This window comes from Gavia stellata, chromosome 3 (assembly GCF_030936135.1).
Source record: "Gavia stellata isolate bGavSte3 chromosome 3, bGavSte3.hap2, whole genome shotgun sequence".
NCBI classification, from domain to species: Eukaryota; Metazoa; Chordata; class Aves; order Gaviiformes; family Gaviidae; genus Gavia; species Gavia stellata.
This window is the reverse complement of record NC_082596.1, coordinates 53,110,224-53,132,421: the sequence shown is the minus strand read 5'-3', so window position 1 is coordinate 53,132,421 and position 22,198 is coordinate 53,110,224. Positions and strand designations below refer to the sequence as shown.

Genomic DNA, 22,198 nt, shown 5'->3' with positions numbered 1-22,198 from the left:
GTACTCCTGTGGGGAAGGAACAGAAGTCACTGTAAGTAAGCAAAGCCCCAGTTTTGCAGCCACCATACTAGGCTTATCTACCGAGTAAAGAGTAACAGGACAAGAGATGAATCCCTACAGCTTAAAAAAAAAAAAGTGGCTTATTACACAACTGCTTTGAGAAATGCAGCAGCAGTGGCCCAAGAAGTGAAAAAACCACATACTAACTACACTACTGAGACATGAACTTTTTTTAATGGAGACACATTGTTGATCACAATTTATTTTGAAGTCATGAGATGCCAGCAACAGAACAGACTGAATCAGCAGGTCAGGCTGGACAAATGCTTGATTGTAGCCAGGGTTGATGGCTATGGGCAGCAGCACTGAGTTACGCAACAAGGCAACAGTTTCTCTTCTACCTTCCTAACAAAACTGCCAGGTAAGGCAAAGGATGGACAGCTACTGAACTGTGGTATAAACCATGCAAGAGTAACAAATGTGAGAATAGGTGTGTAATAAATACTTGATGACATTAGAGAGGAAGGGGGGGGGGTAAGGGGGGGACAGGCTTATTTTTAAAAAATTATCTTCTGCAAGACATTAAAGCTATTTTAAGTATTGTCACCACCACAGTGGGCAGTCCAGTCCAGTAGTGACTAATTGGTACATGGATTGGTTTTGAAATATCCCTCTTCACATGAAAAGGTTTTAACAGATCATTCATCCACTTGCTAAAGCTCTGGGGTTAAAGAAGTGAGCAGTAATCAACATTTATTTCACACCTAGGCAGAATGACTAAAACTGAAGACTACTGTTCAGCTTCATCTTCAATTACTTCAATTCTGCGAGGCCCGTAGAGTAGAACATAAGCTATATGCCAGTCTCCACCCCCAGACAACCTCAAAATATCTTCAGGTGTAACAATGCTGACTTTGTCATCATCAAATTTAATCCATTCATCTGCAAGAAAAACAAGAGGATTATCTGTAATTTAGGTACATAAAATCTAAGCATGCTTAACAGCCCCTTAAACAAAAGCAGCTGTGAAGGGTGGTTAACAGCGCTATAATATTTTTTTTTACCTTGTTTCCTTTTAACCCAAGACACATAATGCCCAGAGGAACTTGATCTGCCTTGATGTGTTAGCACTGCCTGCAGGTCATAATAGCCGCAATTATTAGAACCAATATCTGAAGGAAGAGGGGGGAAAAAAAAGTTAGGCAAGTCTTACATGAACAGTTTCAGTGTTTTCAACAGCACGCAGACCAAAAACACGTTAGCCATACTGCAGCACTGTAGCTGCATAAAGCACCATGACACAAATATGTATCCTGGGTGTAATGCAAATGCAGTAAGCTTAAATGATGATGTGTGGTCAGCAAACCTTCGGGACAGGTTCGGCCAATACTTCCTTCAAACAACAGCTTCCGCCTGCATTCAGGGCAAGCCATGAAACTGCAATGACTGACCTGCTGAGCATGGGCTGTACAGCAACACTACTGAGAATACTCAGATACAGTAGATCAATCCACTCTGCAGCTGGTTCAATTATGCTATTCAATTTTTCAACGGAAAAAAATAGCTAATTCCAAATGTACCGAGAAGGGTGTTACAGTCCCCAAAGTGTCTTAACTGCATTTCTCAGCACTCCAGAATATCCTGTTTTCACTGTGCTCTTGAGCTAGTCAGTGCCCCCCCACCACTTCTCATGTAGTGCATCACACAGAAACCTCAGGAAGCACTGAAGGGTAACAGTCTGGATAAGCAAGACCTCCAAAATAATTTCTGCACAGTATCTTCAGCATGAGGGTGACTACTTAGGACATTCAAGCTCCAAGCCCTCCAAATTTACCCAACACTAGCACCACCACAGCATTTTTAAATTCCAATTTAAGTTTTTGTTTTGATTTCAGCTTTTTACCACCCACTGACAAGGAAGCGTACAAAACATCTGCGTATTACAAGCAAATGTTTTTTTTGATGCGCATGCCTTCTGTGTATCACCAACTTCACAGATGGATGACAATTATGTCTTTAACTATCTCAACAGCATTTTGACTCGCCTAATCTTTCCATGCCTTAAATTTCTGTCAGTTTCTGAAGCTTAGTTTTCAAATGCATTAAAAATAACCAGGGTTCTCAAAATATTCCTACCATCAGGTCCACTGAAACATGAGTAAATGGAAAGGTACTTTAAAATAAATTTACTTCCCTGTACTCACCATCAGGAAAAGAAAATGGTTCGTATTTAACTTCTTTCTGTGCACCATCACTTTTACTAGACTAAAGAACAGAATATGCTGAATTAATGTGTTTTGAAAAAGCTTTAGCACAATCATATCAAATACCAACTGTCCATTCATATAAAAATGTTTTAAGCCTAAACATTTTTTGTTCAACTTGTTTCAAGTTCCATTACAGTATTTCTAGCTGGACATCCAAAAGCCTACTCTAAAGAAGACTACTTTTTAAAGCAAATATATAACCATTTTAGCACATATTGCCTAGACTGTCTACCCACCAGATTTACAGGTTTGGAGCATGAAAACAATTCTGCAATTGAAGATTTTATTCCTTGTTAGGGACTTGGTAGCAGCAGAAGCGGCAGCAAGAAAATATCAGAGACAGACTATGTGCCAATACATTGTTTTAAAATAGCACTCTTTCCTTGCTCCTAACTGTGTAAGAAGAGATGCAAGCCTTATTCAAACGTTTAAATGAAACTGCGACGGCTTAGGCCAGGAAAAGACTAGCAAACTTTAAAAAAAAAAAAAGAAGGCTAAAATGAGCTTTAGCTTATTAGTACCTTATTAGTAGCCCAGCTTCAGATGTATGACTTATTTAATCAAAATGTCCATGAAATTGCCAGGACACTTACATTCTTTGGTTGTTGATGAGCTTTAGCTCATTTACTTTTTTTCTTCATTAAAGAAAGGGAAGTCAGTTTTAGAATAAGTAGAGAGGGTAGGAGATGAAACCATTTACCAAGTTTTTAGAGTAGTCTTTTAGCTCACTAGTACGAATATTCTAAATTTTATCATTCAGACACGTAGTACTCCCTTGTACAACTCTTTCCAGGTGGTGAGCATGAAATCGCTACCTATACTCCACTGAACAAGTGACCTGCCAGCAAGCAATAACGTTTGAAGAGAATCATTTTGTGTAATTCACAGAAAACCTTTAGGCATAACACTGGTAAGCAGAAGCACTATATTTTAATAAATTTTGAAATAAAAAGGTAAGCAACATGTCTGTCTACAGCATTTAATATTTCTCATCAAGCAGTTGTATCAAAACAGATACTGTATTTTCGTGAAAATACACAAAAAAGATCTAAAGCTCAATACCAAAGAGTTTGAATGCTAAGTAAGAAAGAGACTATTTAAGGAAGTCAAGTTTTCTCTAGTCCTTATTAGTAGCCCAGTTTCAGATGTATGACTTATTTAATCAAAATGTCCATGAAATTGCCAGGAGACTTACATTCTTTGGTTGTTGATTTACTTTTTTGTCTTCTAGATCTTTGAATTTTGATCGATAAGAAACCATTTTTTCCTGAAGGTCCGGTGTACACAGCTCATACACATCCAACATAAGAGGAAATTTAACATCCTAGGAAGCAAAAAGCATAAAGATTATTAGCATAATTTGGTACTCCACATTAAAGCGTTCTCCCATGGGATGACAACACTAAGTCCAATTAAATGCAAATCTCATCACATTTATGACAACTGGATCTACTGAAATGTTGCCGACAGTACTTACCTTAAGGGCTATAATATCACAGAATAATGTCTGATTCAGTATAAGCAAGCCATCATAAATTACTACATTCAGTATAAATACTTAGATTCTTTATTATTAGCTATCATACTTTTATACTACGGAAATACCTGTGCAAGCCTATGGAAAAAAAAAAATGCATGTAAAATGACTGTACGCTTGCAAAAATATCAATTTGTGTTATCCAAACAATTTTCTAAAATAGTTAACGTGTGCCTTCAATCTTTATTCCCTTGCTTCTCCTGTAAGGAATAGGCATCATCTATTATGATGCTTCCTCAGCAGCCTAGGAGGTCTATCAGCCAAGGTCAACAGAAAGCAAAACTGGAACATTTAGTTGTTTGCAGTTGGTTCTTGCACTTGTCAATCAGAAAGCCAGACAAAATAACTAATACAGGAAGTGTTTGTTAGCGTAAACATTTCTCACTGTCCAGAGACTGAAAGCATGGCCCTCTCCTTAATTAAACATTCTCATCTGAACCACTGGTGAAGAGAGACCAAAAAAAATCCTAACATTATCGGAGCAAATTCACTTCTGTCCCTTACCTCCTCCTCCAGCCTATTTTGGTAGCATAGTTTGCCACGTATCATCACAACTGGGAACAAAGCTACTTTGTACTTAAGCAAAGAAACTGCACTGTTAATATTTTTAAATGCAATTAAAAAGCAAATAGCCTTCAAGTATTAGTTGTCTACCTATAATATAAAGTCACTGAAAAGCATTAAGAGGAATTAAACTTCAATATGCAGAAAACTTACTCACCTTAAGAACTTTGGCATTCACAGATTCTTTCTCTTTGTAAAAAAATCTAACCATCTGAATAGTCAGGTACGCTGGCAAGCGACTAATTTTAGACTGTAAAAAAAATTTAGAAAAAGCTATTACTTTAGATATTCACAGATCTTTTATACCTTAAACACTGCTCATCCTAAATTACAGGCTATTCTCGGAACATATTTGTACACCAACACACAGGAATATAACAAGGCATCCTATTTTGAAGCTCTGTAGAGTAGTGTACTCAAATAATTTTCAAGTGGTCTTAAATTTCTTGGTAGTTGCTATTCAGATGCTTTATAAACATAAATCACATGCTGTTGCAGCAATAAGTTTGTGTTTTGAGACAGAAAATTGATAACAGTTAGAAGAATCAAAGAGAGCAACAAAAGTACCACTCACAGATTTGATATAGAGTGCATTTCTCTGCAGTGTTGGAGAGAGTTTGGTGATTTCCTCTTGAAGACGCTGTTAAAAAAACAAAAGGCAGTAACACATACGTTCATCATACAAAACAGCTTAAAGAAAAGCACAGCATGGATAAACAAGCCATCAACTAAATCTTGTTCTGCCAATCTCCTCTGTTGCTATCAGCAATTACGACACAATTTTGAAATTCCTTGGCAGAAAGACCACACCCATTCATTTGTTCAGCTCCAGGCTCACTCCGGAGCCCTGACAACACCAAGTTTCCCTCTGCAGATAATTTTATTCTGCAAGAGTAGAACTTGCAACTTAAATATCTGGATTTGGTTACGAAAGTGTCATGTCATGGTTGGAACACAACTAAAAAAAAAAAATCTGAAGTTTCTTGTGACAGGAATATTTGCACGTTTCTCAACTCTCAGTCTAAAGCAGAGCTGTATATAAGGAGCCAGGTGATGATAATCTGCTTCCAGGGACCTTTCCAAACTCAGGGAAAGACTGACCTGGTTGTTAGTGTTGCGACTCTCTTGCTACAGGCAGTCCAGCATTAGAAATCTAGATGGCCCTTTCTGGCCTGAAAGTGAGGTTTCTTTTTTCATAATCTTTATAATTTGTGAGCATTACCTATTTTATTTTACTTTTCATTCTAAGTTCTGTCAAAACAGAAAAAGCAGGAACAAAGATTATCTGAGAACCATGCAACTTGGTCCAGTCCTGTACAAACCAGATCTCTGCTTCCACCCCTGCTCTTACAGCAATACTCTGCAAGAGCAGTTACTACTACAAGGTTTTTGTAGGAGCTCCTCTCCTCGCTCCTTCAGATTCTCCAAAAAACCCTGAAAACTTAGAAACATATATATAAAAAGCACAGACTACTTGAAGAAGTCCTACTTAAATTAACAGTTTAAAGATGATGTTGTGTCGTGGAAAATTTAACACCCCTACCAAATCTGCAAAACTAAATTTAAGCTTAATTGTTTCACCATTTGTTTTTGTCTTAGAACACAGCAACCAAAATATCACCCTATTTTAAAACTGACTTTTGGACTTTCTGGGAACTGTTTACAGCATGCTTAAATCACGATACTACTCAGTCTGACGTGAAAGTCAACCAAATAGTTTCAAATTACAAGTAACAAACTGGCTTGCACTTGGTTACCTGGATGGGGATGACCACATCGGGGTCAAGAAAACGGTCTGTTGGAGTCTGCTTTACATTAACACACAATTCATTTTCACTTCCACTTTCCCACTGAACACCCCCAAAAAACCTTGGAACTTTGTAAAGCTTGGACAGCAGATGTCAATTCCAAGTCACAGATTAAAAACACACGTCACTTAGAATCTGAATTAAATAAAAAAAAAGTTGCAACAGCTTACCAATTTTAGTCCTGTAAACAGATATTTCACTTCTTGATTGATAAAGCAGCTAAGCTGAAGCAGATTCTCCTTTCCTTTAGTTACTTCCTCTTCTTCAGCTTCTGTACATTTCATGCTTCACAAAATTAAGGAAAATCATCATGCACCAAGAGCTGAACTACGGCTCTACTGTAAAGAACATGCTGAACAGCAGGGTAACTTAAGATAATCCTGTGCTTGTGCATCAATAGTACTTTTACTTCTCATAGTATAAAAATGAAGATTTGAAACAGCTGTTCCTTCTAACCAATTTGCTCCTTTTGTCTAATGACAAGTGGTAGCTGAGGCAGACAGCATACCAAAAAAAGTAAAGTAAGTTTTTAATCACTGTTTAAAGCCTGTGAGGCCTGCTTTTTTCTTTCTTCCCTCCCCACCCCCCCAGGACACAGATCATACTAAATGGCTGCCGATACCAAGTCTTGAAGCCCTCCTGCAACATTATGCTCCATTCTTGTTTACAATAATGAAGTTCTTCTATTCCTGCTGCTGGCCAGACTTCCTGTTTCTTTCAACATGCACAGCATCCTTTCCCTGCCTTGTATCTGTTTTCTTCACTGAAATGAAGGCCATTTCTTCATTATTTTCTACACATTCTTCTAAATCGTTCTGCCCAACCTCTTCTTTTTCATTCTTCTGCCACCAATCCTTTTCTCTCATCCACTTCCTTCTAATGAGATACTTTTCTGACTGCTCTGAATGCATCTATTCTACAAATGCTGCCATAATCACACTCTGAAGGCTTGCAACACGACTTTTTTACCAAGTTTGTTCCTCCTGCCATTAGCCTATGCATCATTCCTCTTAGCTACTCATTCTGCTCCTCCCAACTATTTCAGGGATAACAAACATCACAGTACAGGGAGAGAGATGCATGACTTAAAAGAGGCCTCTACTCTTCATTATTACCAAGCTATGAAATACAGTACCTCATGTAAGGGGATGTTTCCTTATTTCAGACAAGCTAAATGCACAGTCTAATTCTTTCTGAAAGTGGTGGCCAGTTTAATAATGGCCAGGCTTCTGGGGTGGAGAAGTGGGAAAACAGTAATACTTGGCATAAGATATGTGCCCCATATGGTCTTTTTGTTCTTGCTATAAAAAAAGCTACTACTCATCAGTATGCATCTAATTAATTTCTTACAAAATCAATCAACCTATCTTTTGTTCATGTTTAGCATGCCAAGTGTATCAGCAACACTTCCTTACAAGCCAAAAAAAAGGCTATTTAGGAAGAGAATTACTTTTATTTGAATAAAATAACTCAGCATCCTTGAAGTAGGTAACTGGCAATCTTCTCTGGGAAGGAAATCTGGTATTTAAATTCAGTAGGTTTTTCTATAAATTTCCATTACCATTCTTCCTCCCCACGTCACCCTCTTTCTCGAAGTACATCCAATCTTAACTTTAACTTCTGTGTACTCCTGCAATACATCATTCCCTCTCTTCCCCAACACACACCTTTATTTTCTATACTATTCTGGACAATGCTTTTCATCCTCCCTGCACTCAACTGCTAAAGTGTGAAATTATTATCATTCTTTATGTCTTGCCTTAGTCTTTAGGATACGCTGTTTCAAATTCAATGCTGAAGAACTGATCAATTAAACTCTTCTTTTTAGAAGCTGCTGCTGTAGCTCCAGAGTCTGTCTGTAAAACAAATTCTCTTATGATGTAACTTTAAATAGCATGTAAAGATGACTGTCTTTACAGACAAAATAACCCCATTTATTTAAATTCTTTGAAGCTTATTGCTTCACCTTTCTATAACTGCATTTTCTCCTAGTCAGTCAATCTCCTTACACCGTATAAAAGTTTCAGAACAAATGCATTTATAGCATGCTGTTAAAGCCACCTCAAAGCATATCAGCAAGATTGATTTCAATCAAAAAGTCACACCTCCCTGCGCCCCCAACTTAAATCTGTCTTAAATTTTAGAGTAGTCTATCAGATTTTTGCCACTGCCAAGACTCTCCAGAAAAGTGTTTACAGAGAAAGAAGAAAGTCAGTCTGGTAAAGTCTTGTGAAAAAAAATCTTTAAGTAATTTCTTATCAGGTTAAGCTAGCTGTCTGTTTGAAACAACATTCTTGTAGCCAAGAATGCTGTAGCACAAGGATGGGGTTTTTTTTCAGAAAAAAAGTTCTTACGTGGTAAATTCACAGGTTATGAGGGCCAGCTGCTGCACACTCACAGTCAGTACCACCCTGGTTCAACACATGCCTTACAAAGCCCGAAGGGAAAGTATTCCTATAGTACACTCCATAGCACAGCTGACATGACATAGGTAGCATTATGCTGATCAGACACATCAGAAAGCAGTTTCACTTACTGGACTATAGACACATGCTAAAGAACTTACAAAACAGATAATCCTTAGCAAAAAATATGTGAATCACAAGTACAATATTATAAATCCTAACTCTGTAAGAACACAATTACCTCCATAACTGTATCACTTTCTATGCCTTCCAGCTTCTGTTGTAGTACCCTCATCATCTGCACCCAGCACTCATTGGCATCCTAGGAAGGGAAGAGAACATTAAATCTGACTAGTAGTGTTACAATTTAGTAACATTAAACCCATCAATCTTTACAGTATAAAACAAAATGTAAGGATTCCTTAACTAATAATTTCTCCCCATGCCACCATACATTTTCAGAGCTACCACTTGATAGTACATTCAACTTTTCTACATGCCACAAAAGCAAAGACTTTACTGGGATAAATTATTTTCACAGGAGAAAGGAAGTTTTAAAATATTCTTGTTCTCAACTTCCAACATACTGTAGAATTTTCAAACAATAAGCTAATAATCGGTCTTTACCTGTTGAAGGTACTGGCCTTGATCGCCTTTCTCTGCAAACTGTGGGAAGGCCATATGTAAAAACTGCAGGAGAATGATAGGTGGAATACTGGAGGAAGTTTTATCCATGGAATCAAACAAGTCTCTAAGAGCTTGAAGAAAAAGTGAATGCTTTGAGAAGTGGAAAAACAATTTTAAACTTCCTGCCACGTTTGAAAGAATAGTAAAACAGCAGCAACATTTAAAGACTGCACATTTAACAGTGTTCAATCTTTCCAAAGCAGGACTAAATTTTCCAAGTGGCATAACAGGTGCACCTAAGATCTCATTTGTGAACGTGACTTCGCAAGTGTGAAGATGACAATTCTGAGAGTTTGGCACATAGTGCCTTGTCTTTCCTGGCTGCTAACAGAAAAAAAAAAAAAAAACATTGTTGAGTAGTTAAGATTTCATTTGAAACACATCTGAAGAACAATATTTTCACAGAGGACTACGCCTAGAGAAACCAGAAGGCATTCACAGTCTATCCTCTAGAGCAGCTTAAGTCTCACCAACTACTGGGAAAAAAGTTTTTCCCAACTAAAACACCTAGAAAATATTCATGCTTAATTTAACACCCAGGAAAACAAGTATGTGTATGCATACGTGCAGACAGTTCATAACTATGTGCAATTCAATGAATGCTACTGATTGCATGACAATACACATAGCTTTCTTTTTTGCTCCAGGCACACTACTACATATGTCTTATCTACCCAGGTTACAGCATTTTAAATCCACAAATCACTTCAGAGACACCTGTTAATCCTCACAACAACCCTGTGAGGTAGACAACAGTCTGCATGGTCACTAATTTACAAGTGGAGAGACTAATGAATGATACTCTTGAATAAGTGAATATAGTCAAGATTACAAGGAACCAAGGTCAGTTGCTTTCCCTCTCTTTAAGAAGTATCTTCACTGACATTGATAAGAGGGACAACTGATAGGACACAGCAATTAAAAAATGCCATAAGTGTCATGCAGGAGTTCTTGACCAACTCAGCACCGAAGAATTAACTACAAGTTACTTTAACTATTAAGACTCTTAAAAAGCAGAGCTGTCACCTTAAAAAGAAAACAAGGGACACCAAGTAAAGGCAGTGAAAAGGGGAGGGGCAAGCATGGTTGTATAGAGTAACCATTGAACTTACCACCCCAAAATTCGATCAGCAGGCATACCCACAAACTGGACCTTTCCTTCCTTATATTGTTTTGTTTTTCCTTAAATGGACTGGTAGAAATCCCAGTGTCCTGGCCCAGCATCTTAGTGGGGCAATGAAATAGAGTAAAAAAAGAAAAAGTGGACAAGTAGTACCCTTGTTCAAGTGTAAGGGGTCTAACTAGAATTCTAGTTAGAACTTGGAGATACAGGGCCATAGTGAGCTCCCACACTGTGAGCACCCAGATCACCACAACAAAGAGTAACTTGCCTTTTGAAGACACTGCTACTTATTTTGGTTATGAAATCTGGATCTTTAGGGTAAAGGCTAAGACCACTGACAAAGCATCACCTACCACCTTAACAATAATGCTCAGCCAATAAATCATATTAAAAAAAAATCAATGAAATACATATTCTAAGAGCATGGCATTAGCCTACCATTAAGTGAAATAAAGAACTGTTCCCTAAAATATTTCTACACAAAATGATCAAACCAACAAAAGGATGGAGTCTGCTTTAGGAAGTTCCAATTACTTTACGCCTACATGCAAAACAGTAAGAGATACAAATGATTTCTATCTAAGCCCAGATCACACTTGAATACATTTTTCCTAGCGTGCAGCTAGGTAATATTCAGAGATGTATGCTTTGCAGCCATGGTCAGAATAACCTTTAAAGATATTACCAACAGAGCAAAATGAATCCTCCAGTGCTACCAGATCTCAAAGTCCCAAGGCATATGAGCTAAAGAAACATACGCAGAGCTCTAACTGCAATTTTCATCTGCAGTTAGCAGGAAATCACACACTAGCCTAAACCCCTGTGTTCTACTCTGAACACCAACCTGCAGTAATGTATTGAGCAGAGGCCATTTCTCCTGAAGCTCTTAAGGCACCACCATACCTAAAAGAGAAGAAAAAGAATTTGTATGCGATTAAACACAATCAAGAAGAGCAGTCAGTTTTTAAATCACAGAGCAGGCAGCAGCTAGACTTATTTATATGTATCAAAAGAAATCAATCACCAAAACAGAAGTAACTGAAGATAAGATTTACTCACACTTACCTCAAAGTCTCAGCTATTTTGCAAGCACTACATGGAAGCAAAGGAAAACTAGCATCCTTGAGATAATAAATAAATGCAGACTGAGAAGCCTGGATACATCACTGCTGCTTCCCTAATCCATTTGCCTCAAAGACTCAATCTATTTTTAAAGAAACTGAGAAAAAGTCTGAATAGAAGCTACCCATTTCTGAAACATTTGCCACAGCTTCTTCAGATACATGGCAGAAAACTCCTTCAAGGATAGATGGCAGATACAATGCACAGAGACGGAGGGCAGGCTTGCTTCCTCCTTTCACAGCAGAAGCAAAACAGTTGAGAGGTGAGACATTTTTCTTGGGGAGGTATTTAGTACACTGAAAAAGTATGGGAGTCCACCCGTATTACTAGAACTTACCACTCTGAATGATTTCTTAATTTACCACCTGCAGGAGGAACAGATGGCCTCCTGAAAGCATATAAGCCTCCAAGCAAAAGAAGGGTCTCATGCATTCTTTAATCTCAGACTGAACTTTAAACATTCTGTCCATTGGTAGATGATGAGCAGGAAACTTTCCCCATCATGCTACAAAACAGGGAGTATCCTTGCAGAGATCAATGGAGCAGCAGGTGAGAAATGAAGCCGTAATAGTAAGCTTTCCCATTTGAGTCCTCTCCCACTGCCATATACCCTTCCATCCTGTCATCAAGCGGGGAAGGCCAAATACAGGCTAACTCACTAGGGTCAAACAGAGCAGCTGCCTGTGAATCTGACTTCCCACAGACAGTAAGGCCACATCTTGTATTGCAGTCTGCCAGTTTTATAGGGTACATTTTGACATTCGGTATGTTAAATTTGTCAAATACTCTGATTCAGTGCAGTAAATTAGTCCTTTAACATGGAAATAAACAGACTTTTCTAAAATGACAAGACTGAAAAACAAGAAAAAGCTTTAAAACAGAGTTTCTGTACTTCACAAATAGTTCTCAGTGCCAAATAATTAAGGTTCATCTGCTAACAGGATGAAGAAAAATGTGTAAGTATTTAAATAACTAGTGTTTATAGTAATCTAGAATATCCAGTTGGGTACCAAGGTATCAAGGTAGCAGTGTATTTTAAAGGAATTAAGTTAACCCTAAAATGGCAATGCTCTACCTAATCCTCAAACTTTTTAAATACTAACAGTTTTCTCGTTATAATTCATCTAGAGGACCAATTCAGGCTCACATTGCCATATATTCTTTTTTCCTCCGATCTTCATAATTTTCAAGTTTCTCGTAGATTCCTCACAAAAAAAATTAACCATTTCCACATTTCAGTCCAGAATAACAAAAAAAAAAATTCAGAAAAAGTATTCTACAATCAGAAAAAATTAAACAACAAATTCCACAAGGGCATGTCTTCTGTTCCCTACACATCCACATGACAGTAACTCCAGCTGTTTCCAGTTTGCCACCACAGTAACACCCATGGTCCTGTCAGAGCTTCCTGCTCTACCTCCAAATACCAAATGTCTTTAACGTCAGAATTTCATAGCTGAAAACACATTATGCAATGAAGCCATTGAGAAAAAAATTCCTCAAAGGAACAGGACTCCTGTACAATTCTTTTATACAGACCAAGACCATACAAACTAATACCAGAAAACAGGGTTAGGAGTTCAGTAGCTTGTTTAAGGATTTTAAACAAGTCTTGATTAAGAACTATTTTTTAGTTAGGCAAAACACATTCTCCCCACTAAAAGCCAGTTCCAACAAATACATAGTCTGAAGTTCTTTAAAAAGTACAGACTATCACAGCCATAGGATAAACTTGAATCAATCATTATGTTAATCTTGAATAGATTTAAAGAATAACAGGTTGTTATGATAATCCATACCAGTATTACGACAACCATTCCACAAAATATCTATTTCATAAGCTAAAGAAAACATTTCAGTCATGGTATTTTTGTACTGAATCCTACCTTTTAAGGGCCTCTTTCACTTCTGGCACTGAGCGGATACACTGAACCGTAGCATTCATGTAGCAAGTGTTGCCAAGGTTTGTCAATCCACATGGTAATTCCATCTACCAAAAATTTACAAGGGTGCTTGAAGGTCCGAGAGAGATGTGCAACCATTTTTGTATAAAAGCTATAATTTGACATCAACTTCTAAGAAAAGGAATGATCAGAGATGTGTAAAACCTGGAATATTCCATGAAACTTTATGAAGTTTTCCAAATCTGTTTTCTGATTATATTAATCATTTCACCATTTGGTGCTTTTAGAGGACATTCAGGAATGCTTTGGGTTTTTTTTCTGTGTATATTTAGTTTAATGAGCATATTCTTCATGCAGGCAGTCATTCAGAAAGTTCAATTATAATCTCATTCAAGTTTTGACCTTAAAATTCTATTTCCATGAAATTTCCACATGAATACATTTGTACGAAACACTGATGTTTTAATTAAAATCAGTTTTCAGTAAAACTATGAATGTGATTAAGTTCATAGTTAGAAACAAAAGCATTATCTAAACTCGTCTCCAGAAGTCTGCAACAGACCATTAATTTGAACCTTTCAGCCAACTTGTGAGTTTCTAAAGTTTTGACAAATGTGAAGGCCAACTAATAATTAAACTAACCAGTTTCAGAAACTGCTATAAAGCACAATATAATAGCTTTTTTCTTTTTTTTTTTTTTTTTTTATTTTTTTTTAATCCTGCATGTTTGAGTAGTTGTTAGGGAAAAGCATGTAGTTTAATGAAACTGAAGTAGCACTGCATACCAGTACCACTTAATTATATTAGGAAGAGAGAATTCATTCCATTTTTAATCAATACAGACAGTACAGACAGTTGAATTTTGATGTGTAACAAAATTTGAATCAGAAAAATGCAATGTGACCAACTTTTTCAAAATGTTATCTGACACTGAATCATCTCCTTGTTTGCCTCTCAGTTATCTCAAAGTCTGTGTACAGGTTTAGTCTCAAAAAATGCACAAACATCCTTCACCTGCTGGTACCATGCAAAGTATTAAATACTGAAGCACAAAAACACTCCTAAACTACAGATCCGTTTTCATACAGACATGCATAAAAGAATTCCCGTTCTGACAACAGTCATGCAACTGTTTTAAGTATGATGAAGAACTCCTAGTTCAAATTGACTGATGAGAAAATTAAGCCTTTCAAATTGTAAAAAAAGAAACAACTGAAACAGAAGGTACTTCATCAAAAAAACCATATTAATTATGCTTTTCCAGACTTTACTCCCATAAAGGAAAACATATAATCTATTCCACTAATGTCAAACTTATTTTCATTTTTCAGAAAGAAAAGTTTACCTAATTCTATTAACAAGGACAAACAAAACCCCAAACACACCCCAGCCCAAACAAACCCTAGTTTCCCTCCACACATATGAAGGAGGCAGAAAACAATTTTGCACATCTAAGAGCCCTTATTCAGGCAAGGTTCAGGTCACTAACACAGCAAGGGCAATACAACTTTGTCTTTAAAAACATCAGCAATGCTATTTTCAGAAAATTTACTAAGGTGCCCACTTAAAGAGGAAACAGCACTACTTATACAATTTTTAAATTAAATTCCAGACTTCTCATCACTGCTACCAGTTGGGTCATCAACATAACTTTGCATTTCTTTGAGAAGCTACAAATGCTAAACAGACATTACAGTTTCAAAATCCACTTTTAAGCAACTGCAACTATTTAAAAACTTGCCATTATTCAAAGATTTACAAGAAACCAAAGTTTGAAATATGCTTACAGCTGAAGCCAACTGTTCCTCTGTCATGTCTTCTACAAAGACCGGTCGAGCAATTGGCTCTTCTGGAAGCGCATCTGCGGAACCCATCATTAATAAGGTCATCCCCTTGAAACACAGTAAAAATAGTAATAAATATTTAAGGGCAGTTATTTCCGCTTTAAAAAATCATTACACTCTTGACATATTTCAGCTATTTCCCCAAAGATAAACACAATCTCTCTTAGTTTACAAAACTGATATGGCAATGCTGTTTCTTAAGGGTATACCTTAACTTTCTCATTATCTAGAAAGTTCTTACTGAGAACAATTCCACAGCATTATCTGTGCTAGACGATTCCACTGAGCCTGCTGAGCTTGCCAGCAGCTGACAACAAAAGATTCCAATCAGGACTAAATTTAACATTCATGGAATATCCCAATGTGAAGTGTTCAGAAAAGCTCCCTAATGGACCACTAGATATGAAGCATCTTCAACCCTTCAGTGCAAGTACTCCTCTTTCCTATAAGTCTTAGAAAATACCTTGGAACCAAGGATAACTGATCAGCTAACTTACGATTTTAAAGAAGCTGCAATGTTTGAGGTTCTCCATTGAGAGAGTCAAGTTCTCAAATTCAGAATTCTCTAAACAGCAGCAAAATAAATCCCTCATCTTTAGACTAGAATCTGGGGAAACCCTTCCGATATGTGTGGGTAACAACGAGGACCACAGCTCTGATTTTCGAATTGTTTTTTTCACCTGAAAAGCAAGTGGGAAAGGGAAGTGCCATCTTTTGGTCTGGCAAGTTCTGAGGACATTAAATGAATCAAAAAGTGAAAAATAACCAAAATAACCCCATCAGTTTAGGCATGAGGACTAACATTCAAGGGGGGGTGGGGGGGGCAATCAAGTTACCATGCTTGCTGGACTAGCATAAGGAAAATGAGTTTTTCAGCATTCAACAGGAGTACATCTACACAGTAAGATCTATCAAAGGGGGAGAAAATGGCTATCTGGAGCCTTGAAAAACACAGTGCTAAGGAAAAGGATGAACAACAGAAGGGAAAGAAACTGCTTCGATGGTGTAAATAAATCCCTAGAATTTGTATATAACATTATTAATTTTAATAAAGACAGCTGTTAGCATAACAGTATGCAGAAAAGGACAAGAATATTATGCATTTGGTTTTTTGCTGAATGACTTTGTTACAATAGCTGCAGCTACAGGCTGCTAATAGATGCTTGCAAACTAATTACAAGGGTAAGAGAAATGCTACCTAATTCAATCTGCTCAGTGAAGAACTGGAGTAAAACCTGTACCAAACAGATGTTACAAGACACCTACAGAAATGAAAATGACCAAAAACACCCAAACAAAAATCTTTGGGATTCCCTGTTATAATATTATATAGGTAAGAAACACAAATACATTCATTTCTTTTCTTTTTGAACTAGTCAAAGGTATGAATAATTGTTATTAATGGCTTTGTTTTTAAACAGCAGCTATTTAGTACAGAAGAACAAGTTTCAGCAGGCTGATAAAAAAGGAAATAGGCAGAGCTGTAACTTCAGCATTTGTAATGCAACGATTTTCCATGCTGGGCAAGTACAAGCGCAATGGACCACAGACAGCACCAAGGTTCACAATCTCTCTCTAATAACATTGCTTATTATTATGGTCAGGCATACAACACAGAAGGACCACTCATCTGACCCAGAACATTTCTTGTAAGAAAGAAAGAAAAATATGCTCCCAAGTACTTCAGGAAGATTATGTAATTTCCCTACTCATGCTAGAAAAGGTTTTTTTACAACTCAATGGTGAGGACTTTGTAAGAATGCTTAGGTATGACAACTGTAAAATTGTTTTGTATCAAGGTCTGATTTTTAAGAACGAACTACCCATTCTAACAGAAACAGCAAGAACTTTAAATTTTTCTTTAAATGCCAAAATAAAAATCTAACTAGTAAAATTTACTTATTCCTCAAAACTTACATTCTTTATTTTTAGGTTTCCCCAGTCATCATCCTGCATTTGAAATTAAATAAAAGACAAGTTAATTATCGTGGAGCAAAAGACAAGCAAGTATTTTCATTAATATTAATCAAGCATTTCTAAACATACAATTGTGTTTCACCCAAGATTCCACAATATTAACTATTTATACATCATCAAGTCTTGTCTGACTAAAATAAAAAGCAGCCAAGCCATCTTTTCAGTAATGTTCTTCATCTGTTATTCAATACTGCTTAGATGTAAACAACTTTTTGTAGGAAAGTTGTCTATACCACATTACACCAATAAGTCTCCAGCAAAGAAGTGCCAGAGAAACTCTTCTTAAACAAGCTAAAAGCAAAAAGTTGCATTCAGGTTCTGAAAATCAAAAAGGAACAGGGGAAAAAAAAAAAAAACCACCAAGCAGAGTAGTGTTTGGTATAAAAGAACAAAGAAGTGTTTTAAAACAGCAGTGTACCTCCCAACCATTTAGCAACAAACTTTTGCCAATATTTTCTAGTAGTATGTAACGAACCATACAGAAGTATTTCTGAAAAGTGTAGTCAGTTTAATACATACAATGAAAGATTTTCTGGAGGAACACTTCGAAATATGGTCTTTGTTTATTATGTTATAGTGTAATAAAGTTAGAAATAATATAAAAAACATGGATTTATACCTTCAGAGTTCCTCCTTTAACCATAACCTTCTGTCTAGCTGGCTGAACTCCAGTCAGTGCAAACAACTGGGCTTTGAAGACCATTGGAGGTTCATCAGTGTTAAGCTCCACGCCATCAAATTTCTCTTTTCCCCATTTCACGTTAACTGCAAACAAAATGTTTTGAAACGAGATTATTTCCTAATATACAAGAATGCAAATTACCAAGATTAACCCAGTATTTCAAATTCCAGACTTTATACCATCTCAAAACAGTCAGCTTTTAACTCTAAAATTTGTCAATAATCAAGCTAAGGGACAACTTTTCTACAAGGTGTCTCAGTCATCAGAACATACTATTTCCAACAAGTCTAAAAATATCCTACAAAACAATTGTAAGCAACATATATACTGAGAAACTTTGGAACCAACAAGTGTGTATAACAGCATCAGAAATTCTTTGGGCAAGTCTCTACAAAAGCAGCTTGAAAGCAACTCTCCCAATCTCTTGGCACTGTCCATTGCAAACAAGTTTCTGAAGGAAGTTCAGACGTGTGATTCCAGTTCAATTTCCCACAGCATTTCCGTTCTCCTTCAATGGCAAACAATAACATGTTCTTTAAAAGCAAAGCTACTGTTTGATAGCCGTAGTTTTGGCTACCAGTATTGGTCATGTGGAGCTATGTGAGGAGGTAAGTGTGCATCAAGATAAGCCCCATAAAATAGCACACCTCCTGCTTCCTTTCAATGGACAGTTAACCTCACAGCGCCATTTACAACACTGTCACTGCTATCCTCCTCAGTTCTGACAGTGTTCACACAAACAACGTGCCTGTGTGCAAATACGGACAACAGCCTAGCACAGGTTGCAGCTGCAGAAGCCCTGACCCCACTAAAGGTACAGGACTGGAATTAAGTGAAGTGAAATTTGGTCACGCAAAGTGTAGCTCTTAACGCTGGAAACGGGATCACCAGCAGAAACATTAGGCAGAACGACACAAAGGCACATTAAATTCACTTTGGTAAAGCTAGTACCAACCAAGAGCAGACAAAAATGCCTGGAATAAACAGTCTGTTTCTAAAGAACGGTTAGACATCTTTGATCACTTCCAATCACTATCATAGGTACACAAGGCTACTTTAGCAAGCTGCAGTTTTGCTGAAAATCTGCAAAATATAGCACACAGCAATATCCTAAGTGCACAGTAACTGGCTGAAATACCATACTTTAAGAAAGCGGTATCCTTCCTTCTACCTGTGCTTCGCTTTTAAGTAAATATAGTATGGCAACTCCAGGGTTTTTTTCAACACAAAACTCTTAAAAGTCATGATTTTAAAAAAACCTTACAAGAAGGTTCAGATTTCAGATGTATGGAGCGCTTGTGATGGGTAATAAGAATAACCAAACTTATTCTAAATTAGCCTACAAAGCAACTCGAATGACTGTTTTTTCAGTATTTCTAGCAGAAAGTACCTTCTGATTTTTTTAGAACACATTTTTTGTTTTGCGTATTTAAGACCTACCAAGCACAAGCCTTTTCCCATTTTCCGGGAAGAGAACCCACTCAGTCACTGAACAAGTCAGCTGCACAGTCTTTTAAGTTTTGCATTTTTGAACAGTCATGCATCCACTGCTAAATACACATTAATCTGTAGTGTCACTGGTTTTGACAATTCGTCATTCAAGAGACCCGAAGAGCATGAGCGTCTTCTCTTCAGAGATTGCAACTGAAATTGCACCAAAAGTTTCCAAAATAAAAGAGAAAATTGTGAATTTGAAGACAATGGAAACTAAGAAAAAGGAAGGACATATTTGCCCCACTGAAGAGAAAACACAGCTTATACAGTTGTGCTAGAGTTCAGGAAAAGTCCTGTTATACTGACATCAGGATCCCAGTTTGCCAACCACAATTAAAACAGAGGAGAAACAGGAACACAACTGTGTACTGAGGCCTTCTACAATCTCTTCCTCACCTACTAAAAAGCCCCAAGAGACCAAATCTGCAAAACGTAAACAAGCCAGTAACTGGTCCCAGAAGTGTCACTGGAGGTTTTGCTCTTGCAGTCTTCACTAGAAACTTTCCTTCACGGCAAGGAGGGTGAGAGGGATGTGATGCAATTTAAGAAAATTTTAACTCCTCTGGTTGTAATTAGAAAATATCAGATTTAAAAGAGCGGAGATAGACGCACCTAAATAAATTTGGAGGTGCGCATACAGAACTACGGCTCGCTTGCACTCACCTTAGTATAAAACAAAAATAAACCAAGGAAGGGCAATACCGAGGCACGATGGCACGCGATACGCCTATGACACCCATTCGCAGGACCGAGCCTTGCCGAAACGGTGCTCCCGGCCATCTACAGCGCTCGCCCCTCTCCCCCGCCGGGCCAGGCCAACACTTCCTCCTCAGGCGGCCAGGCCGCCTCCCGGGCCGGGCCGGGCCGCACGCCCCGGGGAGCTCCCGGTGCCCTCCTCGGCCAGGCTCGGCGGCGCGGCGCACACGTGCCGACCGCCGGCGGCAGGACGGCGGGGCCGCCGGAGGAGCCTCCCGCTGCCCCTCGGGAGGCGCCGCCCGCCCTCCCCCCGCGCGGCGGCGGGAAGGGCCTGGCTAGGGGCGGCGGGGCCGCCCAGGAGGGCTCGTCTCTGAGGCAACGGCACCCGCCGCTGCAGGCGCTGCGCCCACGCTGCGGGCGGCCGCGGGCCGGGCCGGGCCGGGCGCGGGCGGCGGGGCCGGCTCACCTGAGAAGAGCGGCATGGCGGAGGGGGCGGGCGGCGCGCCGTGTCCTGGGAGGGCGCGGTGACGGCGGGGAAGTGATAGGGCGACAGTGAGCGGTGTTAGTGTGAAGGGAGCGGGCGGGTGATGGCGGCGGCAGCGGCGGCTCCGGCGTGTCCCTCCCTCCCTCGGGGTCTCATTCAAACCGGCCCCTCAGGATGACGCTGCAAGCGGGGCCCGCTCTCCGGAAGCCGGGCGGGCTGCGCGCGCAGCGCCGGAAGGGCGGGGCGGGGCGGCGGGCGCCCGGAGGGTGGCGGGGGGCGCCGGCGCGGCGGGGCCGGTGACGACTGCTCGGTGGAGCAACGGCTGCAGCGGCACCCCGCGGGGCGGGGCGGGGCGGGGCGGGGCGGGGCGGCCGCGGCCGGCGGAGGGAGGCGCTGGCCTTCAGGCCGCAGAAAAGAAGCTGCTGCGGCCGTGGGCTGTCCAGGGGCAACGGTGGTTTCTGGGGAGAGAGGGGCGCACCAGAAGACGTGACTGAATAACCGGACTTGTCTCCAACCCGGGAAGGCAGAACTGACCTGAAGTGAGCAGCTGGCCGGTGCCAGGTCTGCTGGAGCCCGCTGTGCGCAAACCGTGCGCGGAGCCACCGCGTAAGGTGTCCGGGTCGGCGTCGGGGAAGAGCCCGGTCCCCGGGGCGGGCGGAAGCCGCTGTTGGTGTAACGGGCGGGGAATAGCGACGTAGAGGGCGAAGTGCTGAAGAGCTGAGGCGGTCGGTGGACGTTCTGGTGGTGGGCCCAAAAGCTGTGGTTGTACGAAGGTGAGGGGAAGAAAAACAAGAAGGCTGTCACCTTTGTGTTACAGGAAAACGTGGAGTAAGAGAGAAAACTGACAACAGAAGAACTTAATTATTGAGGGGAGAGGGGATGACTAATCCACCAGCAATTATTTTAAGACCCAGTGATAGATAACGGGTAAGGAGCGCTGAAGGATGAGTGTGTGAAGGCAATGGCCGGGAGCCTTCAGGGCAGTAAGAAACAGTTTTAAAGAAACTAGAAACAGTAGACATGGAGGCGTGAGTCTCAACTGCTTCCGCAAAAGCTCTTGGTATGAGGCTGTGATTAAAGAAACTAAAGCAGTGTTTAAACACACAAAGGAAGAGAATGCCAAAAGAAACATAGACCCTTCCTAGCTACCACCTCTAGAAATCCAACACTACTACCTTCACCAGCTCCTCTGGCAGCTGCGGCTTTAAGAGCTTCTGCCACCATTTGGTTGTCTGCATTTGCACTTCTGGCCTTCGTTTTGCTATAGAAGTGATAGCCAAAACAAGAAGGATCTTTCCTTGATAAATATGCTGCTCGCCAAATGTGATTTTCAATTCCAAACAGTCGAAGAAGGGTGTACAAAATGGCCATAAAAATAATCCAGGGCTTGAAAGTAAGCCTTAAGATGGAAGGCTTAGAAATTTCAGTCTTTTCAGTTTGTCACGGAGAAGAAGAATGGAAGTTGATTTTACTGTCCAGTGTAAATCCTTGGGGAACAAGGATTATATTTCACAGAGAAGCTCTAATGGATGGTATGCTGAAATTAAGCTGGATCTTGAATTAAGATGAAGTTCCCAATTACTAAGGCGATTTAAGCATTGTTA

At 39.5% G+C, this 22,198-nt stretch overlaps 1 protein-coding gene across 2 annotated transcripts; it reads right to left on the bottom strand.

Annotated features, from left to right (window-relative positions):
* Positions 1 to 221: 221 nt before the first annotated feature.
* USP14 (ubiquitin specific peptidase 14) lies at positions 222 to 20,767 on the bottom strand. 2 transcript variants are annotated; one of them, XM_059836144.1, is made up of 16 exons: positions 20,577 to 20,767; positions 17,858 to 18,003; positions 17,179 to 17,211; positions 15,205 to 15,309; positions 13,400 to 13,503; positions 11,236 to 11,294; positions 9,209 to 9,339; positions 8,823 to 8,903; positions 7,953 to 8,032; positions 6,347 to 6,461; positions 4,943 to 5,008; positions 4,526 to 4,618; positions 3,463 to 3,591; positions 2,205 to 2,265; positions 1,065 to 1,172; positions 222 to 942 (listed from the first exon to the last, which is right to left on the bottom strand). In XM_059836144.1, the coding sequence occupies exons 1-16, from the start codon at positions 20,590 to 20,592 to the stop codon at positions 791 to 793; spliced, it is 1,479 nt and encodes a 492-aa protein (XP_059692127.1). In that variant the 5' UTR covers positions 20,593 to 20,767; the 3' UTR covers positions 222 to 790. The 2 variants fall into 2 exon arrangements, with proteins under 2 accessions (XP_059692127.1, XP_059692128.1); XM_059836145.1 differs by lacking the exon at positions 15,205 to 15,309.
* Between the last annotated feature and the right edge of the window lie 1,431 nt (positions 20,768 to 22,198).